The 27,653-nt window shown below is 39.3% G+C and overlaps 1 protein-coding gene across 5 annotated transcripts in view; it reads left to right on the top strand.

Moving 5' to 3' along the window:
* SYNE2 (spectrin repeat containing nuclear envelope protein 2) overlaps positions 1 to 27,653 on the top strand; it is a 379,604-nt gene that overhangs the window by 214,251 nt on the left and 137,700 nt on the right. For all 5 annotated transcript variants that reach the window (XM_032134991.2, XM_032134990.2, XM_032134988.2 and 2 more), the window contains exons 52-61: positions 4,508 to 4,773; positions 7,898 to 8,066; positions 9,856 to 10,011; positions 12,354 to 12,494; positions 14,371 to 14,553; positions 15,359 to 15,496; positions 21,569 to 21,754; positions 23,478 to 23,600; positions 24,770 to 24,952; positions 27,266 to 27,397. In XM_032134991.2, coding sequence (XP_031990882.1) covers positions 4,508 to 4,773; positions 7,898 to 8,066; positions 9,856 to 10,011; positions 12,354 to 12,494; positions 14,371 to 14,553; positions 15,359 to 15,496; positions 21,569 to 21,754; positions 23,478 to 23,600; positions 24,770 to 24,952; positions 27,266 to 27,397 — 1,677 coding nt within the window. The remainder of the gene's footprint in view (positions 1 to 4,507; positions 4,774 to 7,897; positions 8,067 to 9,855; positions 10,012 to 12,353; positions 12,495 to 14,370; positions 14,554 to 15,358; positions 15,497 to 21,568; positions 21,755 to 23,477; positions 23,601 to 24,769; positions 24,953 to 27,265; positions 27,398 to 27,653) is intronic.

Below are 27,653 nucleotides of genomic sequence, written 5' to 3'. Positions count from 1 at the left end.
ATTTAGAAAGAAAATTAATTTAGAAAGTTAAAGATAGCCGGGCGCAGTGGTTCACCTATGTAATCCCAGCACTTTGGGAGGCTGAGACAGGAGAATTGCTTGAGCCCAGGAGTTCTAGAACAGCCTGGGCAATGGTGTGAACCCCATCTCTACAAAAAGAGACAGGAGAATTGCTTGAGCCCAGGAGTTCTAGAACAGCCTGGGCAATGGAGTGAACCCCATCTCTACAAAAAATTTTTAAAAATCTGGGCCTGGTGGCACATGCCTGTAGTCCCAGCTTCTTGGGAGGCTGAGGTGGGAGGATTTCTTGATGAGAGGTCAAGACTGCAGTGAGCCATGATCATGCCACTGTATTCTAGCATTCCAGCCTGGGCAACAGAGTGAGACACTCTCTCAAAAACAAACAAAACAACGTAAAATTATCTCAGGATGAAATGTTTAGCACTATTGTATTATCTTGCTTATAACTATTATCCTTAAAAATGAATATTATGTCAGTGGTCCTGGTGAGGCCTGACTAGTGAATAGTCTCTTGAATGTTAAAATAAACTTTTTAAATTACACTTTTGGTTGGGGCTGCTGGCACCCAGTGCTTGACTGTCCATAGTGGTACCATTTATTGAGTTACTATGCTGTACTGAGAAGGCAGTTCACACCTGTTCTTACTGGATCTTTGCATTGTCCCTGGGAAGTAAATTTTATCACTGTTTTATCGATGGGGAAACTGAAGCACTGACAGATTGAGTAATGGCACAAAGCCCCCAGGTAGAGATTAATTAAGCTGTAAACCCCTGTGGGCTGGGGCTGGGGCTGTCCTGCTCACTGCTGTAACCTTGGAACCTGGCTAGGGCCCTGCGCTTAGTGGGCACTTAGTAAATATTTGTCGAGGGACATCTCTTATTCAAATTCAGGTCTGGGCTACTTCTAAGATTTCGCTCTTTTTATTTTATCACATTATTGCTATATACCCATTTGCAATTATGTGTTATTAATTCAGACTCCATTCATATAGAACTTTCTAATTATTCAGATAAGCATTTGACAAAATCTGCTAACAAAATATTTTTCAGAGTAGCACAAGCAAAAAAAATGCTTCCCTGTAATAATAATAAAAACACCTAATAAATTGAGCAATTATTGTGTGACAGAATAGTTCAGAGCACTGTTCAAGAATTCTGTGAGGATATTTTTATTATCCTTTGTAGATGAGGAAAGTGAGACACAGTGAGACTGAGTAACTTGCTCAAATTCACAAGGAGTAGAAGAAGATTCAAACTTAGACTCTGGTGCTTAGCCATTAATCTGTCAACTTACATGATATTTACATACATCAAATTGATATAAAATTTTAGTGTAGCTTTTATCCATTCAATAAAAAGTACATCATCTAACAGCCCATACATGTAAGCTTCTGTTAGCATGATTGGTGCTTTTATATATGACAAAGTGAATTTCTGCTTTAAACATATCATCTGTAGTAACATAATAATCCAGTCTTTATGAAATAAACAGTTTATATCAGTAGACTTTTTAAAAAATTAAATGTCTGTTTGTAAGTTTACAAATTAAAAACTAAATTTAAATCTTGATAGAACTTGTGTCCCCCTAAAATTTTACCTCCCTGTTTTCTTAAACAGAATCTCTTTACCATAACTATTCACTTGTGTTATTCAGAATCATCATTTTATGCTTCGATGATCATAATGTGCTAGAAGAACGTCACATTGTCAAAGATAATTGGAGATGTGAGGCCGGCTTCTTCCACTTGCACCAACAGTCATTTCTTTGTCGGCACTCTTTTCTGCTGGTTCTGGGTTTTTTTGGTCTCTTTCACTGGATTTGCTTATGATGCAACTATGGGTCCTTCTCCCTTTCTAGACCGGACTTTACAATTGACGGTGAACCTTAAAGTTTTATAACCAATTTTATTAGGATCTCATGTCTAAGGAAAATCATCAAGGTATTGCAAAGCCTCTTCTAGGTGGAAAAGTGAATGCACAGGCTTTTTGGCAACTATTTTACTGATTCTAGGGCTGTCTTCACACTTTTTAGTGTAAAGTATGTTGTTCTGACAAGTGCACACGGTCACATGATCACCAACAAAATCAAGGTTTAAGACAATCCTGTCACCCTAGAAGTTTCCCTTGTTCATCTTTGTGGTCAATGCCTTTCCGTAACCTCCAGCCTCTGGAACCATTAATCTGTTTCTGTTCCCGTAGTATTTCCCTTTCCAGAATGTCACATCGATGGACTACTTACAGTTTGTGGCCTTTTGAGTTCGCTTTTTTTCACTAAGCATAATGCACTTGAAATTCTTGCTGCTGCTTGTATTAGTAGTTCATTTCTCTTTATTCCTGAGTAGTATTGCTTTGGGTGGGTGTAATACAGTTTGTTTATTCATTCCCAAGTTGAAGAATTGCCTGGCTTTGGGGTAAAATTATTGTCCTAATAAAAATTGTGGCCAGGAGCGGTGGCTCATGCCTGTAATCCCAGAACTTTGGGTGGCCAAGGCGAGTGGATAACGAGGTCAGGAGTTCAAGACCAGCCTGGCCAAGATGGTGAAACCCTGTCTCTACTAAAAATACAAAAAAATTAGCCAGGCATGGTGGTTGGTGCCTGTAATCCCAGCTACTCGGCAGGCTGAGGCAGAGAATTGCTTGAACCTAGGAGGTGGAGGTTACAGTGAGCCAAAATCACGCCACTGCACTCCAGCCTGGGTGACAGAGAGAGACTCTGTCTCCAAAAAAAAAAAAATTGTTCTCCCTCTTGTATTCCCCCTTCTCAATCACTTACCAACTTCACAGTGGACACCAGAGCTTGGGACTGAGGCTTGCAAATGGTAGTTTATTTTCGAAAGTGATCCCAGGGAGCAGGAGTGGGAGACGAGGGGAGCTGAAACAGGAAAGGTCTGAGCCTTTAGTCTTTTTACTCTTACTGGATCGTGGTTGCTACAGCTGCCCATTTCTGGTTATTATCAAGTTAAATCTGCCCATTTCTGGTGTGTAAGCACCAAGAAGTGCCCCATTAAATCCTGGATTACAGACACAGTTTTTTCAACCCTGATGCACATTGGAAACCCTAGATGTACAATTCCCCCATCAATGTAGCAATTTCTTTATTTGCATGCTAGTTTCCAGCAGGGGGACACAAAATGATGCAATGGAACCCTTATCTCATTTCCTGGTGTAAGTGTAGCTCTCTGGCAAAGAAGTAGGACTTCTGATTCAACTGAATTTAGGTTTGAGGTGATGAGAAGCACCCATTGCACACCTGGGTCTCTTGGACAGTGGCCAGACTACATCTGCATCCATGTATTCTAGTTATTGGGTACCCAACTGGATCATACAGCCCAAACAACAGGGCAGCTTATACCACAGCCCGACCCTGCTGCGGTGCTTTTTCCCCAGGCCCCTCTCAACAGTGGTAGCATTCTGTTAAATGCATCTGAGCAGTAATCCCAAGGATAGCATATACTGCCTCCCAGACCCCAAAAGATCTGTTCAGTGCTGTGTCTCTTTCTTAGTGGTAGAGTTATAAGATTGAACAACTTGACCTTTATCTTAGAGGAGAAGTCCTGGCATGCCCCAGGCCACTGGACCCCTGATACTGGGGCTCTTGAATTTTCACAGGCTTTGTTTCTCACCCTCTGGCATGTCTGACTGGACATTCAGGTCCTCACCATTTCAGTTAGCATGATATCATAAACATAGATGACTGGAGTGATATCCTGTAATGTCATGATTGCAAGATCCATGGCTGTGTTTGAACATGGAGCAGGAGAGTTAACCATCACTGAGGCAGGATTTGATAAATGAGTACTGCAGCCGAGGAGTGGGCCAGGGGATTCGAGGGGAGGCATAAGAATGACCTGATTCAGGGGCCTTTGAGACTTTTTTCTACATCTTAGTTGAGTTCAGGGCTGGTGGAACTCCCAGTTTCTAGATACGTGATGTAATAGGTTATGTATTTCTGAGTTCTGTGTACACTATTATTGATAAATACTTCACTGGTTTGGTAATTCTGGCTGCTTTACCTTTGTTGTGTGTCAGGGTAATGAGAATCTGCTGGACTTACTTTTTTAGCATCTAGGGATTGGAAGTGGAAGAAAAGAGACCAGCAGAAAAAATTTCCATATCCAATAGTTGCCCAACCTCTTATACTTAGTGAAAGCAGTTTGGTGGAGCTCATGTGCTTATCTCAGGAGAAATGTTGCTTTATCCAACTGAAATCTGAAGGAGAAATACATTATTTATGAAGATATTCAACAGCATTTCCTTCGGCCCACAACAGCAATACTCCATTTCAGTCACACATCTACATGAGCAATAGCTGGGCATTATGGGATTCTGATAGTAGAGGATTAATATTCCAAGCTATAGGAAAACAGGCTAGGATATGGCACTAGGAACCCTTTGAAGAGAGAGCATACAAAAATTATGGCTACTTCAGGTCCTGAAATGTAATTGTATATTTTACTTATTTTAGTTCTTTTTGTTTTTTTAATTAGATTGAACGAGAAGCAATTATTTTAGATAATCTTCAGGAAGAACTCCCTGAAATTTCCAAAACAAAAGAGGTAGCCACCACAGAGGAACTCTCTGAGCTACTAGACTGTTTATGCCAATATGGAGAGAACGTGGAGAAGCAGCAGTTGTTACTGACTCTACTTCTTCAGCGCATCAGAAGTATCCAGAATGTTCCTGAAAGCTCAGGGGCTGTGGAAGCTGTTCCAGCATTTCAAGAAATTACTTCTATGCAAGAACGATGCAACAAGTAAGATTTATGAAAAACTATTATGGACATGTGCTTGACAATTATGACTCAAAATTTAGAAAATCTGAAAGTATAGAATAATGGCAAATGATACAATAGAATTGAGGTGAGACAACACTGATAGGTGTAAAAAGAGACGGAACAGATTAGTAACTAATTAAGCACACATTTTCCATCCTGGTATTAATAAGGGTGAATGTCCTTCCATTAATCCTTTTTTATAAGGATTTATGGAAGGATTATAAGGATAAAAAAGGATTCCATAAGTCCTTTTTTTTTATCATTTGTGGGGTTTTTTGTTGTTGTTGTTTGTTTGTTTTTGCCCTTTTTCTAGTTTAGTAATGCATATTCATTATAGGAAATTCAGGCCGGTCGCGGTGGCTCACTCCTATAATCCCAGCACTTTGGGAGGCTGAGGCGGGCAGATCACGAGGTCAGGAGACCAAGACCATCCTGGCTAACACGGTGAAACCCCGTCTCCACTAAAAATACAAAAAATTAGCCGGGCGTGGTTGCAGGCACCTGTAGTCCCAGCTATTCGGGAGGCTGAGGCAGGAGAATGGCATGAACCCAGAAGGCAGAGCTTGCAGTGAGCCGAGATCGCGCCACTGCACTCCAGCCTGGGTGACAGAGTGAGACTCTATCTCAAAAAAAAAAAAAAAAAAAGGAAATTCAGAAAATGTGAAAATTACAAAAATTAATATAAAAATCTACCTTAATGTCACCACTCAGCAATTACCACTGCCAATCATTTTTTTCTCCTTTTTTACTATGATTTTATTTTTAAATAAATTGAGATCAAAATACTTGTACTGTTTTGGATTCTGCTGAGTAATTTACCAGCAAATCATGTTTGCCTTCCTATGCCATTAAATGTTCTTTTAAAACGTAACTAGCTGTGGCCGAGCATGGTGGCTCACGCCTGTAATCCCAGCACTTTGGGAGGCCAAGGTGAATGGATCACCTGAGGCCAGGAGTTTGAGACTGGCCTAGTCAACATGGTAAAAGCCCGTCTCTACTAAAAATACAAAAAATTAGCCAGGCATCATGGTGCACGCCTATAATCCCAGCTACTCAGGAGGCTGAGGGAGGAGAATCACTTGAACCCAAGAGACAGAGGTTGCGGTGAACTGAGATCATGCTATTGCACTCCAGCCTGAAAAACTCCATCTCAAAAAATAAAAATAAAAAATGTAACTAGCTGTATAATATTCTACCATGTAGGTATGCCATAATGTATTAAACCAAGCCCCTAATAAGGAACCTTTAAATTATTTTTTTTAATTTTCATAACGACACTGCAGTGAATATTCTTATGCCAGAATCTATGTTTTCATCTGTGACTAATTCATTGAGAAAGATAGTGAGAAGTAGAATCACTGGGTCAAAGAATGTACTAGTTTTATGGCTAGAGGTGCTCTGAAGAAAAAGCAAACTTTTTTCTCTCTACCCTTACACACCATGCAACAAAGCACTTCTGACACCATGTTGGTTGTGGGGGTTCCCCACACATCAGGCAGTTCTCCAGTGGACACCAATTCATTTCTCACACTATCCACCCGGAGACAGCATCAGATCACACAGGCTGGGGGCTCAATCCATCCCACCAGAGGACCTCTACTTCAGATGCCAATCATAAGTAGTAGGTTGCTACCTATACTTCTCCTTTTTTTTTTTTTTTTTTTGGAGACAGAGTCTTGCTCTGTCGCCTAGGCTGGAGTACAATGGCATGATCTCGGCTCACTGCAACCTCTGCTTCCTGGGTTCAAGCGATTCTCCTGCCTCAGTCTCCTGAGTAGCTGGGATTACAGGCATGTGCCACCACACCCGGCTAATTCTTTGTATTTTTAGTAGAGGTGGGGTTTCACCATGTTGCCCAGGGTGGTCTCGAACGCCTGACCTCAGGTCATCCGCCTGCCTCGGCCTCCCACAGTGCTGGGATTACAAGCGTGAGTCACTGCGCCCCGCTGGTACACTTCTGGCTGATAGGCTATAAATCAAGGGATCCTTTGATACCTTTCTTGGGTTCAATTAATTTGCTAGAGTGGCTCACAGAACTCAAGAAAACATTTTACTCATGTTTACCACTTTATTAATAAAGGATATAATGAAGGATACAGATGAACAGCCAGATGGAAGAGGTACCTAAGGCACGATATAGGAAGGGGCCTGGGGCTTCCCTGCTCTCTCTGGGTGGTGGAACCCCCAGGCTTTCAGCAATCCAGAAGCTCTCCGAGCCCTGTCTTTTGGGTTTTTTTATGGAGACTTCATTATGTAGTCATGATTGATTATATAACTGGCCATTGGCGATCAACTCAACCTTCAGCTTCTGTCCCCTCCCCCAGAGGTTGGGGGTGTGTGTTGGAGGTAGGGGTGGTACTGAAAGTTCAACCTTTTAATCACATAGTTGGTTCCCCTGGCAACCAGCCCTCATACTGAGGCTACTCTGGATCCCATCTAGAGTTGCCTCCTTAGAACTAAAGATGCTCCTATCACTCAGGAAATTACAAAGGGCTTAGGAGCTCTGTGTCAGGAACTGGTCAAAAATCAAGTATTAGAACAAAAGACTCTCCTAGCTAGCACTTGTATCTACAAGGGTATTAAGAGCTCTGTCTCAGGAACTAGAGCAGAGATGAAGTATATATTTATTATATCACAATATCATAGATACTTACCAAATAACCCTCAGGAAAGATTTTACCCACTTCGGTCCTCTTCTGATATTTGCTGCATCCATAGCAAAATGGGTCAGCTTAAGAGAAGAAGGCCAGTGGGGTTGTCTGTCCCCAAGAGCCCACCGTGATTCCATTCACATCTCTAAGTCATTTTCATTTGAGCTCAAGGATTACATGGAGAAAAAGAGAGGACAGAGATGTCAGTTACAATGTAATGTGTGAAAAGAGAGTATTTGAGGCCAAAGATTTGGAGAGGTTTTTGATTAAGTGATAGATTTTGTACCTGTTTGTATATGTGGTACATCCATTATTGAAAATTGTTACTTTTTTTCTTAGAGGAGATAACCATCCTTTAGGAGCTATTCCAGCATTTCATTAATTGTTGCAATAAAACTGTTTCACAGAAGAGCAGGATAAAGAAACAATTATATTTTGATGTTCTCTTTTAGGCTTCTTCAGAAAGTTCAAAAAAATAAAGAATTGGTACAGACTGAAATCCAAGATAGACATTCCTTCACAAAAGAGATAATTGCGTTGAAGAATTTGTTTCAAGAGGCCACAACTTCATTCCAAAATATGGCATTCCAGGATCACCCAGAAAAGTCAAAACAATTTGAGGTAAGTGAGGAATGAATTAGTGAATGTGGAAGGTATAGGCCCACAGTCTTGTATCCAAAGTCCTTGGGGTAGAGATAACTCAGTGGCTGGGTTTGGGGGAGCAGTCTGGGGACAGAGAGGCATAGGCAAAGGCCCTGTGGCATGGCGTGGGCAGAACCAAGGGAGAAGATCATTGTGGCTGGAGAGCAGAGAACAGAGTTGAAACAAGGCTGGAAGGTAGGCCAGTCTGGACCAAGCAGCCTTCTTTCAACTATGTTTCCAGTGTGTTTGGTGAACAAGGGCCTCAGACCACTCTTAAGTAGCATGTTAGGTTACTCCTTTAGTAGGACATGGTGCCTTGTCTCTGATAGGGGCTATGTACACCGTGCTGGTCATCTGGAATCTCATTTCTTCAGAATAACCTCCTCTTTCATTCCAGTCCAATAGTGACAGCCCAAAAGGATGTTTGGAAGTTTATTCAAAAGTCACTTGTTGGCCGGACACAGTGGCTCACACCTATAATCCCAGCACTTTGGGAGGGCCAGGCAGGCAGATCACTTGGGGTCAGGAGGTCAAGACCAGCCTGACCGACATGGGGAAACCCCATCTCTACTAAAAATACAAAAATTAGCCAGGCGCGGTAGCATGTGCCTATAATCCCAGCTACTGGGATGCTGAGGCAGGAGAATCACTTGGACCCAGTAGGCGGTGGTTGTAGTAAGCCGAGATCATGCCACTGCAATCCAGCCTGGCTCCATCTCAAAAAAAAGAAAAAGTCACATGCTGTCTAAACAGAACTTTTGGTTGTTATATTGGAAAGTAAAGAAGCAGTCTTCATGGGGAAGCCTTCTAAGTGTACCTCTGAATGAAAGCCTGTACTAGGTGTAGATAAAACGGGATGACACTTCTTAAACCCCATCTTTGAATGGCATTGTTTTCTAACTTTCTCTAGATTTGTCCTCTGCTGAGGATTAAGAAAAGGAAAATAATGACACATTACAGAGTCATTTAAAATTGTAATCATTCTTCAGTACAGTGACTCAATCCATGAACACAAATAATGCTACTGAACAGCTACTGTAAAAACAAAACAAACAACAAAAAGCCACAGTCAAGTCAAGAAGTATTTTTCCACTTGATCTTTGGGAAACTTTCCCAAACAAATGAGTTTCTCCGTTATAATTACTGCAGGAGAAGGTAGATCAGATTTGGTTTCTAGGCCACAACCAATAGACTATTTGTTCAGGTTTCTTTTATCTCCTAAAAACCTACATTTGTATGGAACTGGAACCCTCCCTTTTGAAAGAAGTTGAGCTCTGCAGGGCTGTCTAATTACATGAAAGTAGACACTTCTGCTCCAAGCGTGGGGCTTTTAGTGGCCTTGAATCATTGTGATGATAATGGAGGAAGAAGTAGAAATAGCAACACGTTAAAACAACAACAAAAAACTTCTTTGAAACTTTTTTTTTTTTTTTTTTTTTTCTGCTTGCAGCTTTTTAGATCAGGACTGCAATGGAGATACAATTAAATCCTAAAGGTACTTTAGAAGCAGGGGGTGTTGTAATGTCTTTTCTAGATAATGGTGTGACACTATGAAGAGATATCAAGTTTAATTCTTACAAATTAGAAAGCATCATCTGACTAAACTGAGTGTCTCTCGGGCTTAATCAGCTTGTATCACTAGTGGGGTTTTGTCATGCAAACTGCACTCCTTTAAATCATAGGGATGTGTTGGAGGGCTGCTTTCACTTTTTAGAGTTCAACTTTTCCCCCAGTCTTGTGAGTATTGCAACTCTCTTAATGTTTTTAGGAGCTTCAGAGCATCCTTAAGAAAGGGAAACAAACTTTTGAGAATATTATGGAAAAACTGCGAATCAAGTATTCTGAAATGTACACCATAGTCCCTGCAGAGATTGAATCCCAGGTGGAAGAATGCAGAAAAGCTTTAGAAGACACAGATGAGAAGGTAATAATAATGTCTGTACTACTGTTATTATTTATGGAGCTGAATGACTATCAAGGAAAATATCATTTAATGTCAAATTCCATTTGCCAGGATTTCAGCTATGACTGCTTTTAAGAGTTAAGTGACCATCTTGTCTATTGAATGCCAAGATAAAGATGGTCTAAATATGCGACATAAGATAACAGAATTTGATGATTTATATGTATTTAATTGTCAAAATGCTTATTCTTCTCTTGCATTTTATAATACAGTTATATAATATTTTTTACTGGTTTTGTTTACTTTTGTACAACCACTGTATAACCACTTGAACATTTTGGATGTTAATACTTTGCTTTAAAATACATTCTTTGAAACATTTTGACATTACAACTAAGGCAATAAGAATACAAATTTCACAACTCACTAGGAATAGCACTTAGTATGTAGTGTCTGTCTAATAATGATGTTAACAGAATTCTCATGAAAAGTACCTGAGCAAATCTTTATACCTGAAAGTCCAGATTTGAAGAAAAGGTGGAAAATATTTTATAATACTACAAACATAGGAGCTTAGCAAGATATTTTTATTAGATTGTAAAAAGACAGCCCATATCAAACAGAAGAAAATTCTGTTTGGTCTGGTATCCACAGAAGGATTTTTTTTTGTTTTTTTTTTGCCTAGAATACTTACAACTTGATAAATAAAATAGATCTTAAACACAAAAAAATTCAGATTTCAAACTTAGTTGCTAGAATATGTCATTAATTCTATAACAGATTTCTGAGGAAAATCTCACATGTAAAAAACATATAAACTCTTAATGTATATTTATAACAAATCTTTTTTACTTAACACACAAGAAAACCTATTTTGTACTTTCTCAAGGGTCTCGTTACTATTGATTTTATTTTAGGAAAATACTAAATGTTTTGAGAGAAACTAAATGTTATCCTCATGAATACTTATGAAACTCCTAGCAGAGTAAATTAATAATCAAAATCAGTCGTTCAAATTCAAGGTAGAAAATTTCCGCTATGACCCTGTATATTTGTAACAAACAGCAACTAATTTTTATTGTGTGATGCGGCTAAAGGAAGTTCAAGGATCCCGGGGACAGACATAGTAACATTGTGTATGATTCAAATGGCTACATACGTTTCCTAAATCATGATCCGTCCTAATGTATCTAAATGGTATACATTTCTGCCAGGAGAATAAGTGCTCAAAATATCAGAAAACTTTTCTTGGGGTAATGTGTGACACAGCCAGCCATGAAAAACTAATATGGAACCAAAGTTGGATTTTTTTTTCTAATAATATTGACTGCAGTATGGTCTGGGGAATAAAGACATGATATAAAAGTATCAAGGCCTGATATTGTGAATAGAGCCTGGGACTTAATCTAGGGACTTGGGGGCTTCTTGGGACAAGTTCAGCTACTTCCTTGGCATATGACTGTAGCAAGTCATTTAGTCTGTGTTACAGTTTCAGCATCTGTATACTGTCTGCATAGGATGATTTTAGTCACAATGGTTACACAGATAGAGTGTTGTTTTTTTTTAATTTACAAAACAAAGGATTATACAAAAGCATAAAGTATTATTTGGTTATTTAGTAGCTGCTTGGAGAAAGCCTTATCAAATAGCAAAACAAGAACACACACCAGTCAGGTATTTGGAAAGTGATACATTCAACATTCATTTATTATCTTTCCTAGCTCAAGGTTTTTTTTGTTTCTTTTTAAGAGAATCGTTTAGATTAAAAAAAAAAATTACACTGTTCAGAGCTAAGTTTCTGATGGCTGGGAAAACATCTATAAATGGTTACACAGAATAATTAAGCTCTGTGCATCCTCAAGAAATAGCTCCGTTTAGAAGATTGTTTCACCCAAATGAATACTATGGAATTACATTTTTTTTTAAAAAGTCAGCTTGAGAGCAAGTTTGGTTTTATTGAAAACAGATCTATGCAGAGGATTCTCTCATAAAATGGAAAGATTGTATAAAAATCATTTATCCCCCAGGAATTCTTTTATATCATTTGATCCATATGGGGATGTTTCACACAATCCACTCAGTAGTTTTGCCCAACACAGCATATATCTGTAATACATGTTAGATTACATTAAACCAATTTTTATTTTATTTAAGATGAGATTTAAAAGGTGAAGTAAACATACCTGCTGTTTATTAGTCTTCCTATCCACCTTCTCATTAATGCATTTGTCAGAATTTTTTCCCCCAGCCCTTAAAAGATTTTTACAAGTTAAAACAGAGTGACTACCACTTTTGTTGTTTGAACCTATGAATAAAATGCAGACAACCTCTCTAAGCCAAATGCATCTTTCTCTCTTTCACAGATCAGCAATGAAGTCTTAAAAAGCTCACCGTCATATGCAATGAGGAGAAAAATAGAAGAAATTAACAATGGGCTTCATAATGTTGAAAAGATGTTGCAGCAGAAAAGCAAAAATATTGAGAAAGCGCAAGAAATTCAAAAGGTAAAATCCTCCTTTAACTCCCTTCAGCATTTGGTATTTCTGACCCACTCCTGCCTTGTTCATCAGTTACCACAAGATGAGTGCTTTGAATTAATCTGAAGCACAGAAATTGTAAACCAAATCCACAGGGGCATCACCTAGAGAGGCTTGATAGGGAAAGTTGCATTTAAAAATTATTCTCTTGGCCAGGTGCGGTGACCCACGTCTGTAATCCCAGCACTTTCGGAGGCCAAAGCGGGACGATCACTTGAGCCTAGGAGTTTGAGACCAGCCTGGCCAACATGGCAAAACCCCGTCTCTACTAAAAATACAAAAATTAGCTGGGCATGGTGGCACAAGACTGCAATTCTAGCTACTCGGGAGGCTGTGGCATGAAAATCACTTGAACCCAGGAGACGGAGGTTGCAGTGAGCCGAGATCACGTCACTGCACTCCAGCATGGTTGACAGAGTGAGACTCTGTCTCAAAATAAAAAAAATTCTATTTTTCCATGGTGGACATATACCCAAACTTCTGAGAGCCTGTGATTGTGAACTAGCATTTTCACAAGTAAAGGAAAGTAAAGATCTTATCTTGGGGATACTGATATTAAAAATCATTCAATAGAATATGAAAAATATTAAAGCTCTTTTTTAGACTGCAAAGGTTAAATAAAAATAAAAATTCCAAATTTATTTCCCTTGTAAAATGTCTTATAAAATAAAATCTTAGGCAAAACTGTACATAAAACACTATTCTACTTCTCAATTCGCAAGTAAACTCCAGCATAGGGAAAGGATTCTTGTTCTAATCTATGTCTTAAGGAAATGTTTTAATAATTTGGGGCTTTTAAAATAGGTCAGAATACGGCTCACTATTGGGCAAATCTTAAACAGAGGAACCTAATTTAACAAGTTAGATTTTCCTAGTCCTCAAGATAGGGAAAAAAATGTTCTTAAGCAAACATTAAGAATTGAATATTTTACCTTTGAAATTTTCCTCTGCCCAGCGAAGTTCAGATTTGAATCCAACCTATTGGTTTCTTGAGTCAAAAGCAGTTGCTCCTAATACATGTTTCTAGAGCTTTCTGCCTCTGCATTCATCCCAAGTTGGCAGATAATTTTCTTTTTTTAAATTTTTGAGATAGGGTCTCACCCTGTCACCCAAGCTGGAGTGCAGTGGTGTGATCAAAACTCACTTCAGCCTTGACCTCCCTGGCTCAATCGATCCTCCCACTTCAGTCTCCCAAGTAGCTGAGACTGCAGGTGTGCACCACCACACCTGGCTAATTTTTGTAGAGATGGGGTCTCCCTGTGTTGTCCAGGCTGGTCTTGAGCTCCTGGGCTCAAACAGCCCACACACCCTGGCCTCCAAAATTGTGTGAGCCACTGCATCCAGCCCAGATATTTTTCTTTGTTTTATTTTTTCACTTGAAATTATTTTGTAGGTGAAGAGTGTGTGTGTGTGTGTGTGTGTGTGCGCGCGCGCGCGCGCACGCGTGCGGGTGCGTGTGTGTGTGTGTGTATGAACTAGTGTAAATAGGTTCAAGTATTTCCCCAAGCCCTTTTTAAACAGAATGTTTTCCTTGTCACTCTTGAGAGATGAGGGCTATATTGACCTTGTTTGTGTCAGTCATCTCTAGAAATGTCCAGGTCTTTCTGTTCCCCTACAGCTAATTTGTAGTGAAATGAATACAGTTATAGTTAGGAGAGCTCAGGAAAAGTGTTTTTCAGTTTACATCACAAATTGCTGGGTGTAAATTAACAACTATTCATGTGATGTTGTTTCTGTGATGTTTTAGTAGCATTTATAAATGTAAATACTGTGTGAAAACCAGGCATTGCCTCCATAAACTATGGCCTCTTCATTCAAGTTGACTTACGATTTCCTCCTCCAGAAAATGTGGGACGAGTTAGATCTATGGCATTCCAAACTAAATGAGCTGGATTCTGAAGTTCAGGACATTGTTGAACAGGACCCAGGACAGACCCAAGAATGGATGGATAACTTGATGATTCCTTTCCAGCAGTATCAGCAAGTATCACAGAGAGCAGAGTCTAGAACCTCACAGTTGAATAAGGTATGGCTGTGACTCATAATAGCTTCATATCATGTGGTGGTATTGAGATGGTGTTAAAGCAAAACAAAATAATATATCAGAAACAGTTTCTCTTGAATTATCAGTTCTGGACTTGAAGCTGGGGCCATGGTAGGCTCGCGTGGGTGCTGAGGAGACAGATTTCAATGCTAGTGCAGGCAGGAAGTCTGATTGGGCAGACAGAACCAAGAATCCAGAAGTTGACCACAGCAAGAGCCAGGCAAACTGCTGGGAAGTCCAGGCTCCCCAACAGGTGGATAAAGACCACTAATGGGAATTTAGGGCAGATGATCTCAGGAGTCTAGTGAGGGAGACAACACTGAGAAAGACTGTCATTTCAGGACAAGATACCCTCTCTACCCTCCTTCCAAATAGGAGCTGTGGTTGGCTGACTTGTGTTTGTGATTTAGCAAGAGTGAGGCAGCATCCTAGTCTTAGAAGAACTGTAGGGCAAGGTCCTGAACAGGAGGACAAAGTACAGCCCAGTTTTTAAAATGAAGCATAAAATGAGAACCAGAATAGTTGCGAGGCTAACCTAGAACTTTGCTGAGGCCCATAACGTTGGAGTAGAACTGCTTAAATCCTTTCCACCTATTATGGTCAGAGTTAGTCTTAAAAGTCAGAAGTATCATAGCCTAGAGCAGGTGAATTAGTAGCCCCAGCCATGGGGAGCAGGCATCTGCAAGGCCCGACACACCCTTGACCAACAGCAATTGACTTCATCTAGGAGTCATTCAGCTCCAGTAAAAGGCATCTGACTAGGTTTGGTCCTGCATCTCTTTCCCAGGCCACAGTTAAGATGGAGGAATATAGTGACCTTCTGAAGAGCACTGAGGCTTGGATAGAAAATACCAGTCATTTGCTGGCCAATCCTGCTGACTATGACTCTTCGAGGACACTGAGTCACCATGCTAGCACTCTGCAGGTAAGTGTTCTTCCAGGTTTTCTGCCACTCATAGCATCTACATAAAGATTCGCGGCTTAGCTGATCGTCTTTTTCCTCCTTTCCTGAAATACAACCTTACCGCTAACCATGTCGGTGGCAGAAGGAAGCTTGAGAGAGTGGCAAGCACTAGACACGGATTTTGGAGAGCAAGATTCAGCTCTTACTGTCCTGATAACTACTTTATGACTTTTTTGATAATTTAGTATATCTTCTATGGACCTCAGTTTCTCCCCATGAAATAAGAATGTGGGTGGATCACGAGGTCAGGAGATCGAGACCATCCTGGCTAACAAGGTGAAACCCTGTCTCTACTAAAAATACAAAAAATTAGCCAGGCGCAGTAGTGGGTGCCTGTAGTCCCAGCTACTCGGGAGGCTGGGGCAGGAGAATGGCATGAACCCAGGAGGCGGAGCTTGCAGTGAGCCGAGATCACGCCACTGCACTCCAGCCTGGGCTACACAGCGAGACTCCATCTCAAAAAAAAAAAAAAGAATGTGCATAGGATAGTGCTAATGGTTTTGCTTGTTAGAATTCTAAGATGCCCCCCAATATTCCCATCCTCTGGTGTATATGACCTGAAAGAATAATACTTGAATGTGCGGAGGCATATGAATATGATGGGATAGTCCCTTCATTGACTAGGTTATGTTATATGATTAAGGTAATGGGGTAGTCACTCCCATAAATACTTGATTAACATGATTATAAGACTCTCTAATATGGGATTTTGGGGTTTGGAATGCTCCACCAGTAAGTATAATACTTACATTCTAAAATTTGAAAAAGTCAAAAATCTGAAACGCTTCTGGTCTCAAGCATTTCAGATAAGGGCTACTCAGCCTGTAGCAGAGCGTAGAGAGATTCTTCTTGGGAAAGCGGCTATATTGTCAGAGGGCCGTGGAGCTAGGGCCCAAAGGCTTTTTCTAGAAGCTGAGAGTCAATGAGAGCCAGCAAGGAAACAGGGAACCCAGTCCTACAGCTGAATTTTGCCAACAATCTGAATGATCTTGAAAGAGAACCCCAAGCTCCAGATGGCACCGGACTGCATCCTTGTGGCTCCCTGTACAGAGGACTCACCTCAGCTATGCCTGGACTCCTTACCCTTGGACACTGTGAGATATCTTTGTTTTGTTTTAAGCCATTAAGTTTGTGGTAATTAGTTACACAGCAATAGAAAACGAACCCATGGTTCCTTCCACTTCTAACACACCATGATTCCACATTTCCTGTCCTTCCTGGTACTCCACACATGCCCCATGTGTCTATGCTGGCTTACAAAGTCAAAACAAATGAAAGTGTTTTCCCACTTGAGGCCTCGGCTGCAAAACATCTTCCGGATGCTGAGTACTAGGGAAGTTGCATTGCGCAGGTGTGTTTCCCTTCTCTTATTCTGCCGTGAGAAGGAATCCCTTAGAGAAAAGATTATTTGGTAACAGTGTTTACAGAATCAGACTTCAAAGATGATTCAGCTCCTTTTTCTGTCTTTAGAATGGCACAGTGTGTTCCTAAGTGAGCTGCTGACCTCAGACCTCCCTGATGTTTGAGAATTGTTGGCATATTTTTTTCTTATGATAACAGTTGTAAAGATGCTGCATTTCTACCCATTTTTTTTTTTTCCCCTTGCTTGTGATTTTTTTTGCCTTCTCCCACTTGGATTAACTTTCCACATCCCTAAAGTTTGTCATTTTTAACTTTTTATCACCTTGATTCACTATTTTTAAGGACTTTACCAAGACAAAAGAGAGGAATTATGCTTTTTTTTTTCCTTCAAATGCTTATTATGAGTTAAAAAAAAAACTGTACAAAAGTGAGCTCAGGCAAAAGCAGCTGGGATTTTGCTACCTTCTACTGATACAAATGTAAAAATGTAAAAGCATCTCTCAAACTTCAGGACATTCTAAATTGCTGGACTTTCTTTCTGAGCTAGAACTGAGTAAAGGAAGTAGGGACAGGGAAGATGCGGGTTTATTTCTATGCGTCCCAATGTGTCCTAATCTCCTCCTGGGAAGTAAGTCCCAAATAACTAGTCCTATGTGAAATCCTCATTTGTCCAATAATTCTACTTTTAGGATGCCCTTTTCCATTTTCTAGCATATTCAGGTATTAGTTTTGAAATTGACTTTTAAAGAAGTTTCAGAACTCTCAACTAAGCTTTAAATGTTTGTTTTAATTGCACTATACCCTTCTACTTGGATTGCATTTGTTAAAACAGGTCTTTGTAACCTAAAGATAATTCCACAAATACTACTGTTGTAAGAATAACTGAAACATAAATTCATAAAATGACATTATAAAAATAGAAAACTTTTTTTTTTTTTTTTGAGACAGAGTTTCACTCTTTTTGCCCAGGCTAGAGTGCAATGGCGTGATCTCGGCTCACTGCAACCTCAGCCTCCCAGGTTCAAGTGATTCTCCTGCCTCAGCTTCCCCAGTAGCTGAGATCACAGGCGCGTGCCACCACGCCGACCTTGTTTTGTATTTTTAGTAGGGACAGGATTTCACCATGTTGGCCAGGCTGCTCTGGAGCTCCTGACCTCAGCTAATCTGCCCGCCTTGAACTCCCAAAGTGCTGGGAGTACAGGCGTGAGCCACCACACCCGGCCTGTTTTTTAAATCAACTTTATTGAGGTATAATTTACATATAGTAAAAATATTAATACACCTATTTTAAGTATGCAGTTAGGTGAGTTTTGATAAAAGTACAGTTGTATAACCACCACCGCCATCAATATGAGGAACATCTCCATCTCCCAAGACGTTTCCTCCTGCCTCTTTGCAGTCAATCCCCTTTCACCCGTCTTCAACCCTAGGTGATCACTCACTGTTTCCTATTACTATAGTTTTGCCTTTTCTAGAATATCATATAGAGGGAATCAAACAGTATGTAGTCTTTCGTGGCTCACTTGTTTCACTTAACATAATGCCTTTGAGATTCATCCAGGTTGTTACACTTAATGCATAGTTAATTATTTGATTGCCAAGTAGTGTTCCAGTTTTGGAAATAAGTTTGGAAATGAGTAGTTTGTTTATCTACCAGTTAATAGATATTTGGGTTGCTTCCAGTTTTGAGCTATATATTAGCTATTGTTGTGTAACAAATTACTCCATAAGTTAGCAACTTGAAACAACAAACTTCTTATCACAGTTTCTGTGGGTCAGGAGTCCATGGGCATGGCTTAGCTGAGCATCTCTGGCTCAAGGTCTCTCATGAGAATGCGGTCAAGGTGTCGACAAAGGCTGCAGGCTCATCTGAAGGCTCGACTTGGCGTGAGGGAGGAGGTGGGATCTGCTTCCAACCTCATTCTCATGGCTGTTGACAGGCCTCAAAAGATCTGCTTCTACTCACAGACACGTGGGCTCCTCCAGGTGTCTGCCTCACACCATGGCAGCCGGCTTCCCTCAGCATAACAATCTCCAGGAGAGTGAGAGAGAGCTCTCAAGACAGAAGCCACATTTTTTTTTTCTTTTAGAGACAGGGTCTTGCTCTGTCACCCAGGCTGGAGTGCAGTGGCACAATGTCGGCTCACTGCAGCCTCCACCTTCTGAGTTCAAATGTTCCTCCCACCTTAGCCTCCCAGGTAGCTGGGACTACAAGCGCACACAACCATGCCTGGCTGATTTTTAAATTTTTGTAAAAAGGTCTCAGTTTGTTGCCCTGGCTGGGCCACAGTCTTTGTAATCTAACCTTGGAAGTGACATCTCATCATTTCTGCCACATTTTATTAGAATTAAATTAGTAAGTCTGGCCTGCATTTAAGGAAGCTGATATAAGGGTATGAATACCAGGAGGTAGGGGTCATTCAGGGCTACCTTAGAGGCTGCTACCATAGGCTATTATGAGCAAAGCTGCTGTGAATATTTATATATAAATCTTTGTGTAGACAAATGTTTTCATTTTATTTTAATGAATAAATACCTAAAAGTAGGATCTCTGACTTTTACGATGTGTTTAAATAAATAATAAACTGAGAAATTGTTTTCCAAAATGGCTGTATCATTTTTCATTCCCACCAGCAACATGAGTTCTAATGGCTTCATATTTTCGACAGCACTTAATATTGTCTGCTTTTTAAATTTTAGCCATTTTAGTGACTTGCAGTGGCATTTCATTGTGGTTTAAACTGTTTTTCTCTAATGACTAATAATTTTGAGCATTTATTTATGTCTTTATCGGTCATTTGTACACTTCCTTTGTGAAGTATCTGTTCAATTTTTTTTGCCCGTTTAAAAAATTGCATTGTCTTCTTGTGGAGTTGTAAGTTTTTTGTAAAATATTCTGAAAACCATTCTTTTGATATATATGTCATTTACAAATATTTTCTTCAAGTCTGTGGCTTGTCTGTTCATTCTTTTAACACTGTCTTTCAGAGAGCAAATGTTATTAATTTGATGAGGTCCAATGTATCAGTATTTTCTTTTATGGATTATTCTTTTGTGCTGCATTCTAAGAAATCCTTACCTAACCCAGGGTTACAAAGATTTCTTCCTGTGTTTTCTTCCAGTAACTTGATAGTTTTAACTCTTACACTCTTAGGTCTATGATTCATTTCATGTTAATTGTATAAGGTGTGATTGAAGGATCAAAGTTCTTTTTTTCCATGGTGATATCCAATTGTTTCTGCATCATTTATTGATAAGAATCACCATTAAATTACTTTGGCACTTTGTTGGAAATCAATTGACCTTATACATGTGCATCTATTTCTGGGCTCTCCCTTCTGTTCAATTAATTTATATGTTTATACTTTCACCAATATGACAGTCTTCACTGCTATAGCTTTACAGTAAGTCTTGAAATCAGGTAGCATCAGTTCTACAACTTTGTCCTTCTTTTTCAGATTTGTTTTGGCTAAATCAAGGCCTTTGTATTTCCATATAAATCTTAGAATCTTCTTGTTAATTTCTAAATAAAGATCTGTGGGAATTTTGAGTGGGATTGCATTAAATTTGTAGATCAATTTGGAAGACAATTAACATCTCAACCATAATGACCATTCAATCCAGAAACATGATATATCTCTTTATTTCTCTAGGGATTTAATTTCTCTCAACAATGTTTTGTGATTTTCAGTATGCAGGTCTTTTTTTTTTTTTTTTTTTGAGATGGTGTCTGGTGTCTCGCTGTGTCACCCAGGCTGGAGTGCAGTGGTGCGATAATGGCTCACTGCAAGCTCCGCCTCCCAGGTTCAAGCGATTCTCCTGCTCAGCCTCCTGAGTAGCTGGGATTACAGGCATGAGCCACCACACCTTGCTAATTTTTGTATTTTTAGTAGAGACAGAGTTTCGCCATGTTGGCCAGGCTGGTCTCGAACTCCTGACCTCGGGTGATCCACCCACCTCGGACTCCCAAAGTGCTGGAATTACAGGCGTGAGCCACCGCACCCAGCCCGGTATACATTTCTTACATGTATATTGTTAAATTTATTCCTTAGTATTTTATGGTTTTTGATGCTGTTGTCAATGATAATTGGTTAAAAAAAAAAAAAAAAAAAAAAAAGCATTGGTTTTAAGTTTTGTTTTCCTAAAAGTTTTCTCCTATAAGGATTTTGAATAAGATTAATATAAAATTCTGAATAACCCACTTAGTTTTAGTGACTCGTGACTAAAATTCTAGTTGTGTAAGTGAATGTTCTTTCTCCTATCAGTTATTTTGTATGGAATTACCTGAAGAGTACATTATCAAGCTGAATATTTTCATTAGGTGGCTGAGCTATTTTGACATCTTAAATTTGAAAGTGATTACATGTATGAAAGGGCTTATTATGTATAGTAAAAGACACTTCTCTCTCCCCTATTATTAAAGGATTCCAAGGGTTTTAGAAGTGGACGAAGACCAAATATATATGTTTCTTATTATGTTACAGTTATACAGGTAGATACTCTGAAGTCTTTCACTGTCATTGACAATTGAGGGTGTTCTGTTTTCATTATCGAACTAGAAATGACTAGTTTAAAATGTTGAGACAACTTTCAATTTTCTCTGATTTAAATTTTAATCAACTTATATCAGGATCTTGATGTCTCTATTTTTCCCATTCTGTGTTTATCTAGATGGCTTTGGAAGATTCAGAACAGAAGCACAATCTTTTACATTCAATCTTTATGGATCTAGAAGACCTGTCAGTAATTTTTGAAACAGATGAATTAACACAATCCATACAAGAGTTAAGTAATCAAGTAACAGCTTTACAACAAAAAATAATGGAAAGCCTTCCACAGATTCAGCGAATGGCTGATGTAAGTTTGCACTATTCATTTAATCATTCAGGATTAAATTAGAGGCTGGGCAACGGTGGCTCATGCCTATAATTCCAGCACTTTGGCAGGCCAAGGCGGGTGGATCACTTGATGTCAGGAGTTCAAGACGAGCCTGGCCAACATGGTGAAACCCTGTCTCTACTAAAAATACAAAATTTAGCTGGGCATCATGGTGCACACCTGTAATCCCAGCAACTTGGAAGGCTGAGGCAGGAGAATCACTTGAACCTGGGGGGCAGAGGTTGCAGTGAGCCAAGATTGCGCCACTGCACTCCAGCCTGGGTGACAGAGCAGGATTCTGTCAAATAAATAATAAATTAGAGTTATACTACTAACCAAGCACTATACAACTAATCAATGTGAAGACACATTGATCTGGTAAAATGTCATGTATGTTCTCATTTGTGGAATTATATTTTGCTTTACTTTGCAACCTGTAGTGTAACTATAACAAACTATAGCAAAAACCATCTCCCCATTTTCAATCCAGAAGTGGTCTGTTTTAAAGAGTAAAGAATCCTGATAAAATAAGCTCAGCATTTTCTCTTTGTCAAAGAGAAATACTACTGATTTTTAAATGCTGGATAGGAAAGAGAGAATTAAAAGAGAGAGTTCTGGCCGGCGCGGTGCCCAGCACGGTGGCTCACACCTATAATCCTGGCATTTACGGAGGCAGAGGCAGGAGGATAGTGTGAGCACGGGAGTTTGAGACCTGCCTGGGCACTATGGTAAGACCCCCTTCTCCACAAAAAGGAATTAAAAACAAGTGTAAAACAGGTAGTCCCAAGTCTTTATTTACCAATAGCAAATATTTATTTAGGGGTTGTTATTTGCCAGCCTCTGGATTTTTGTTTTGGCTTGAAACATCGGAAGCATTTATTTAAAGATAGAGTCACATAGTAGAGGCAATTACAGTTCTTCATTATTTACCTTTGTTACTCAGTTACATTCCCTACACCACACTCATGTATCTTCAGGGAATAAAGTGTTAAAGTAATTATTTTTGGTTACTGAAGCTCATTTCAAAATTTTTAAATGCTTCTGTAATGTTTGATGAAAATTACCCTAAAATACGTTGTATAATTCTATATACCTTCTTAAATAGTAGGTGCATAGAATAATGTCCATGTAATTTAACTTTTCCTCATAATTTGAAGATATCACTATAAACAGCTATTGAACATACTGCTTCATTTTCTTATAAAGTTTTGTTGGTCCCTGGCCAGGCACGATGGCTCACACCTGTAATCCCAGGACTTTGGGAGGCCGAGGTGGGTGCATCACCTGCAGTCAGGAGTTGGAAACCAGCCTGGCCAACATGGCAAAACCCCGTATCTACTAAAAATATAAAAATTAACTGGGCATGGTGGCACGTGCCTGTAATCCTAGCTATTCAAGAGGCTGAGGCAGGAGAATTGCTTGAACCTGGGAGGCGGAGGTTGCAGTGGGCAGAGATCACGACATTGCACTCCAGCCTGGGCAACAAGAGCGAAACTCCGTCTCAGAAAAAAAAAAGAAAAAAAGAAAAAAAGAAAATGATGAACATTATTTATTTATCTATAGTGCTTCATTAGTTTTTCAGAGGTATAGATGGCAGATATTGTTTGGCTAAATAAGAGAATAGAATTAATGCCAATAAACTGTTTTATAGATGATTAATGTACAATATATATTGCATCAGTGTGTTCTTCTGAAATTCTAGGATGTGGTTGCTATTGAATCTGAAGTAAAATCAATGGAAAAAAGAGTTTCAAAAATCAAAACTATCCTATTATCAAAAGAAATATTTGATTTTTCACCTGAAGAACATCTTAAACATGGGCAGGTAAGCATAGATTATTATTCAAAGTATTTTCTTATGATACTTATTATGTCCTTTTCAAAATAGAATATAATATGATTACAGAAAGCATTTAGTCTTACCAGAGTAATAGCAAAATAAGGTTGGGAAATTGATGGGAATAACTATAACTGTATATTTAAATCATAGTTGTAGTACCACCTATGTAAAGATAATTTTCCTATAGGTTATTTTTTCATTTAAATCAAACTTAAGGGCTTGAGCACGTAATTCAGGCTGAACGGGGTTCCAGCCGCAGCTAGACTGCTCACTGGCTGCGTGACTTTGAGTGATTAATGGTTTTTGGATTCTCTTTCATATCTGTGCACTGGTACTGAGGTGATTACATTGGCTAATTGTAATGTAAATAGAGCCCCTGCCAGAGGAGCTGGGACATGACTAAACAGCAGGCAAAGTTGATCCCCTGCTCAGCCTAGTGATTGAGAGCATGTGGTTTAGGACCAGGGAGGCCTGGATTCTGTTCCCAGCTCTGCCTCTTACACACTAAGCTTACCTAGATCTTCTAACTTCTATGAACCCAGTTTCCTCACCTGTGAAATGGAGGTTAGGGTACTTACCTCTCGAGGGGTTGTGAGGATTAAATGAAATGATATTATATGAAATATGACTTATTACCGTGAGTAATCTCTTCTAATGTATTGGTTACATAAATCCAGATTCTGTGGATCAGATGTTATTAAAGCAAAATATAATTATACTCCTGGGACTCATGCAGGACAGTTCTGTTCAAGTCAATAAGCACTTCTGAGGGCCTACTATACGGGAAGCCCTGTGCTAGGTGTAGTTGCTACGAAAGTCAGAGGCAGTACCTGCCCTTACATTGCTCACTGCCTAGTGACAGTATACACAGCAGAACGCCAGTTCTACACAGAAAGCGGAGAGAGAAAAGGAAGAAAAAGTTGTCCAAATGCGTAATTTAGTATTGGTAGGTTACTTTTGCCCCAGTTATTCTTTCCTGAGACTTTCAACTCCCGGATCATGAGTGATACAATAGTTCTTTTCAATCTGAGCTAAGAAATTGTTTTAAAAATGCAAACTATAAAAACTATACCGTATTTTAATTTTGAATAATTAAATTTAACAGTAGCCATTGTCTTTTCATTTCTGTAACATGCTCCTCTTATATAATTAAGGTCATACTTGAAAATATACGTCCCATGAAGAAAACCATTGCTGAGATAGTGTCTTACCAAGTGGAACTGAGGTTGCCCCAAACAGGAATGAAACCTCTGCCTGTGTTTCAGCGGACAAATCAGCTTTTACAAGATATAAAACTATTGGAAAATGTGACTCAAGAACAAAATGAGTTATTAAAGGTAAGCAGTTTCTGATGACAGCCAACTTACTGAATGAAAATGTTCACCAAAAGCTGGTTTGGTTTTCACTTCTAATTGAAATTCATTATTATCCTATTATTGTAGGAGGCGGCATTTGATATAAAAGCATATCTTCATGCTCAAACGGAGCTAAGGTTATTTTTCTCAGTTCTTATCCTTTAAGACATTAAAGCATAGTTATGGTCTATTTAATTTCATTCCACAGTTGTTAAAGACCTACATGGGCAAAATGCTGTGGGAAGAGAGTCAAACCTGAACAAGGCATTTGCAGCCTCTGAGGCCAACAGATCTGTAAAGTAATCATCACCGTAGTAATCTCTGTGTTCATCTCAGTCACTCTCCTATTGATTTTCTCATTACCAAACATGTGATGTAGGTAGAGTAGGCACTTTATCATTTTTATTTTTACAGATAAGGAAATTGGCATCAGGGTTAAGTGACCTGCTGAAAGACCACAGAGTTAACTTGTGTAGAGGTTAATTTATGTACACATGGAACAAGAATTTGAGTTTCTAAACTCCTGGTGTCATTTCTGTATATTGAGAGCTGATATTTTTCATCTTCTCCCCAGAGGGGTTTTGTGTCGTGGTGGTGGTGGTGGTGGTGGTGGTTGGGTTTTGTTAAATCACTACTCTCCATCAGGAATCATCATTAGTTAGGAATAATCTTTAGTTTGTATTCCTGGATCAACAATCACTCCCACAAGAACAGAAAGTTGCAGAAAGTCTGCACAGACTTCCAACCCTCTCCGTCAACCTCCTGCGTGCTGCCTTTCCTGATTAGATGGGTCACTGTAAGGGTTATTTTTCATTTTTCATGACTGCCTTCTGGTTGTAAGAAGAAAAATGACTATATGTTATTCCCTCTTAAATTTCATGCACATTTTGGTGGCCACTCTGTTCTCCTAAGGTTTGAGGAGACTGTACTCTCTGGTTTGAGTCTTAACTCAGTTTCTCTGGTCTGGCCACTGGTCAACTGATGTCATTCTGTAACACCCACAGAGAGAAAAAGGATCTAGCACTCAATGTACTATCTTGTAATAATATAAAGAGAAAAAAATATAAAATTTGATCAATTATTTTCATCCTTTTGTGCTTTATTAGTCTCCTGGTCAGAAAAAGAAAGCCACAGTCCTAACTATACTTTCAAGTGGCTTCTTCACGGATGAAAGGGGTGAAATAGAAGAGGAAGTTCTATTTTGCGCCAAGTTAGGTATCAAACTGTGCTGCTCAAATTTTCCATCTCATTGTGCTGGTGGCAATCAGATGTCCCCTCATATATTTCAAAGCTAAGGAAGACGGTGGTGATGACAATCATTAGAATATGGTACATTTCCTTTGATTTCTACTTTAGATATTGTAAGTACCCTCGTTGTAGCAAATAAGACAAATTACTTTTGTGGGGAGTAACGGGATGTAGTTCATTATTGAGGGCTGGGGAACAGATGTGCACAGTGAACATAGTTATTCATTTCCAGCCTACAGCTAAAATTATGGTTAAATATTAAAGAAAATACAAGGAAGAATTCCGTGTTGGCTAGAAACTTGGTAGTTTTAAAAGGCGTTTTGCTTCATTATGTAGCATACCAAAGAGTATCTAGTTTTTCTTTTGAAGTCTGTTTCTTTGTCTTTCATCATACTTAATCATATTATTTAGTCCACAGATAGGTCTGAGCTTTGCTGCTCCCCTAACACGAGATGCCAGGTATTGTTCTGGTTAGTTTTACCTTATTCTGCAAATTCAGACTGTTCTTGAACCCTCAGCCTCTTACTCGTAAAACACACATCACTGATCCCAAGGGATACCAGGTGAAGATGAGCCTGGACTGGGAAAACCCATCATCACGGACCTCACATGCTCTGTTCAGTCTGAATCGTTATGTCACCTTTCTATGTGGAAAGCCCCCCTCCCCCCAACCATGGAATATGTATTAAAATGGTGTATGTGACTTGTCAGTAACTTCTCAAAAGTTAGCAACTTTATGTTAACATGCCATAAAATGCTTTCCAGAATAAACCCACTGGACCGGAAATACTTAAGAGCACAGGTGTGTCCGATGAGACTTGTACTTTAAGCACTGCCCAAGGTGCCCTGGCATCTAGTAGAGCGAGATCAGGTGTCAGCTTTGCAAACATTCTTCTCTCTGTTTAGGCTACCACGTCCTGTTGAAGTCTCAATGGGTGCATATTTGCTCTGACTGATTAAAACTTCTATGGGGCTAGACAATGAAAACAGTCTATTAATCTGCTTAGATTATGACAAAGATTCTTTTTTGTGGGGGTTTTTTTATAGGTAGTCATAAAACAGACCAATGAATGTGATGAAGAAATAGAAAATTTGAAACAGATCTTAAATAATTATTCAGCTCAGTTCTCCCTTGAACATATGTCACCAGACCAAGCTGCCAAGCTGCCACAACTACAGGTATGTTTTTTTTCATTCATAAGGGTATGTTTCATTTGTCCATCAGTCCATTTATTTAATACTTACTAAGCCTTTGGTGTCCAGGAGCCTTACTAGTGGTGCAGTGTAAGTTCCTGTTTCTCTGTAACAATTGAAGGTATTTCCGTGTGTGTTTACTTTCCATCCCTATTTCATAAAATAGATGATTATATAATTATCATTACTAAAAAGTGATAAAATTATAGCCCCTGATGTTTGATCAAGAGAAGCCTTATCT

Source organism: Hylobates moloch, unplaced genomic scaffold (genome assembly GCF_009828535.3).
Source record: "Hylobates moloch isolate HMO894 unplaced genomic scaffold, HMol_V3 SCAFFOLD_16, whole genome shotgun sequence".
NCBI lineage: Eukaryota > Metazoa > Chordata > Mammalia > Primates > Hylobatidae > Hylobates > Hylobates moloch.
Note: the sequence above shows the minus strand (reverse complement) of the source record. Positions and strands in the feature narration are given on the sequence as shown.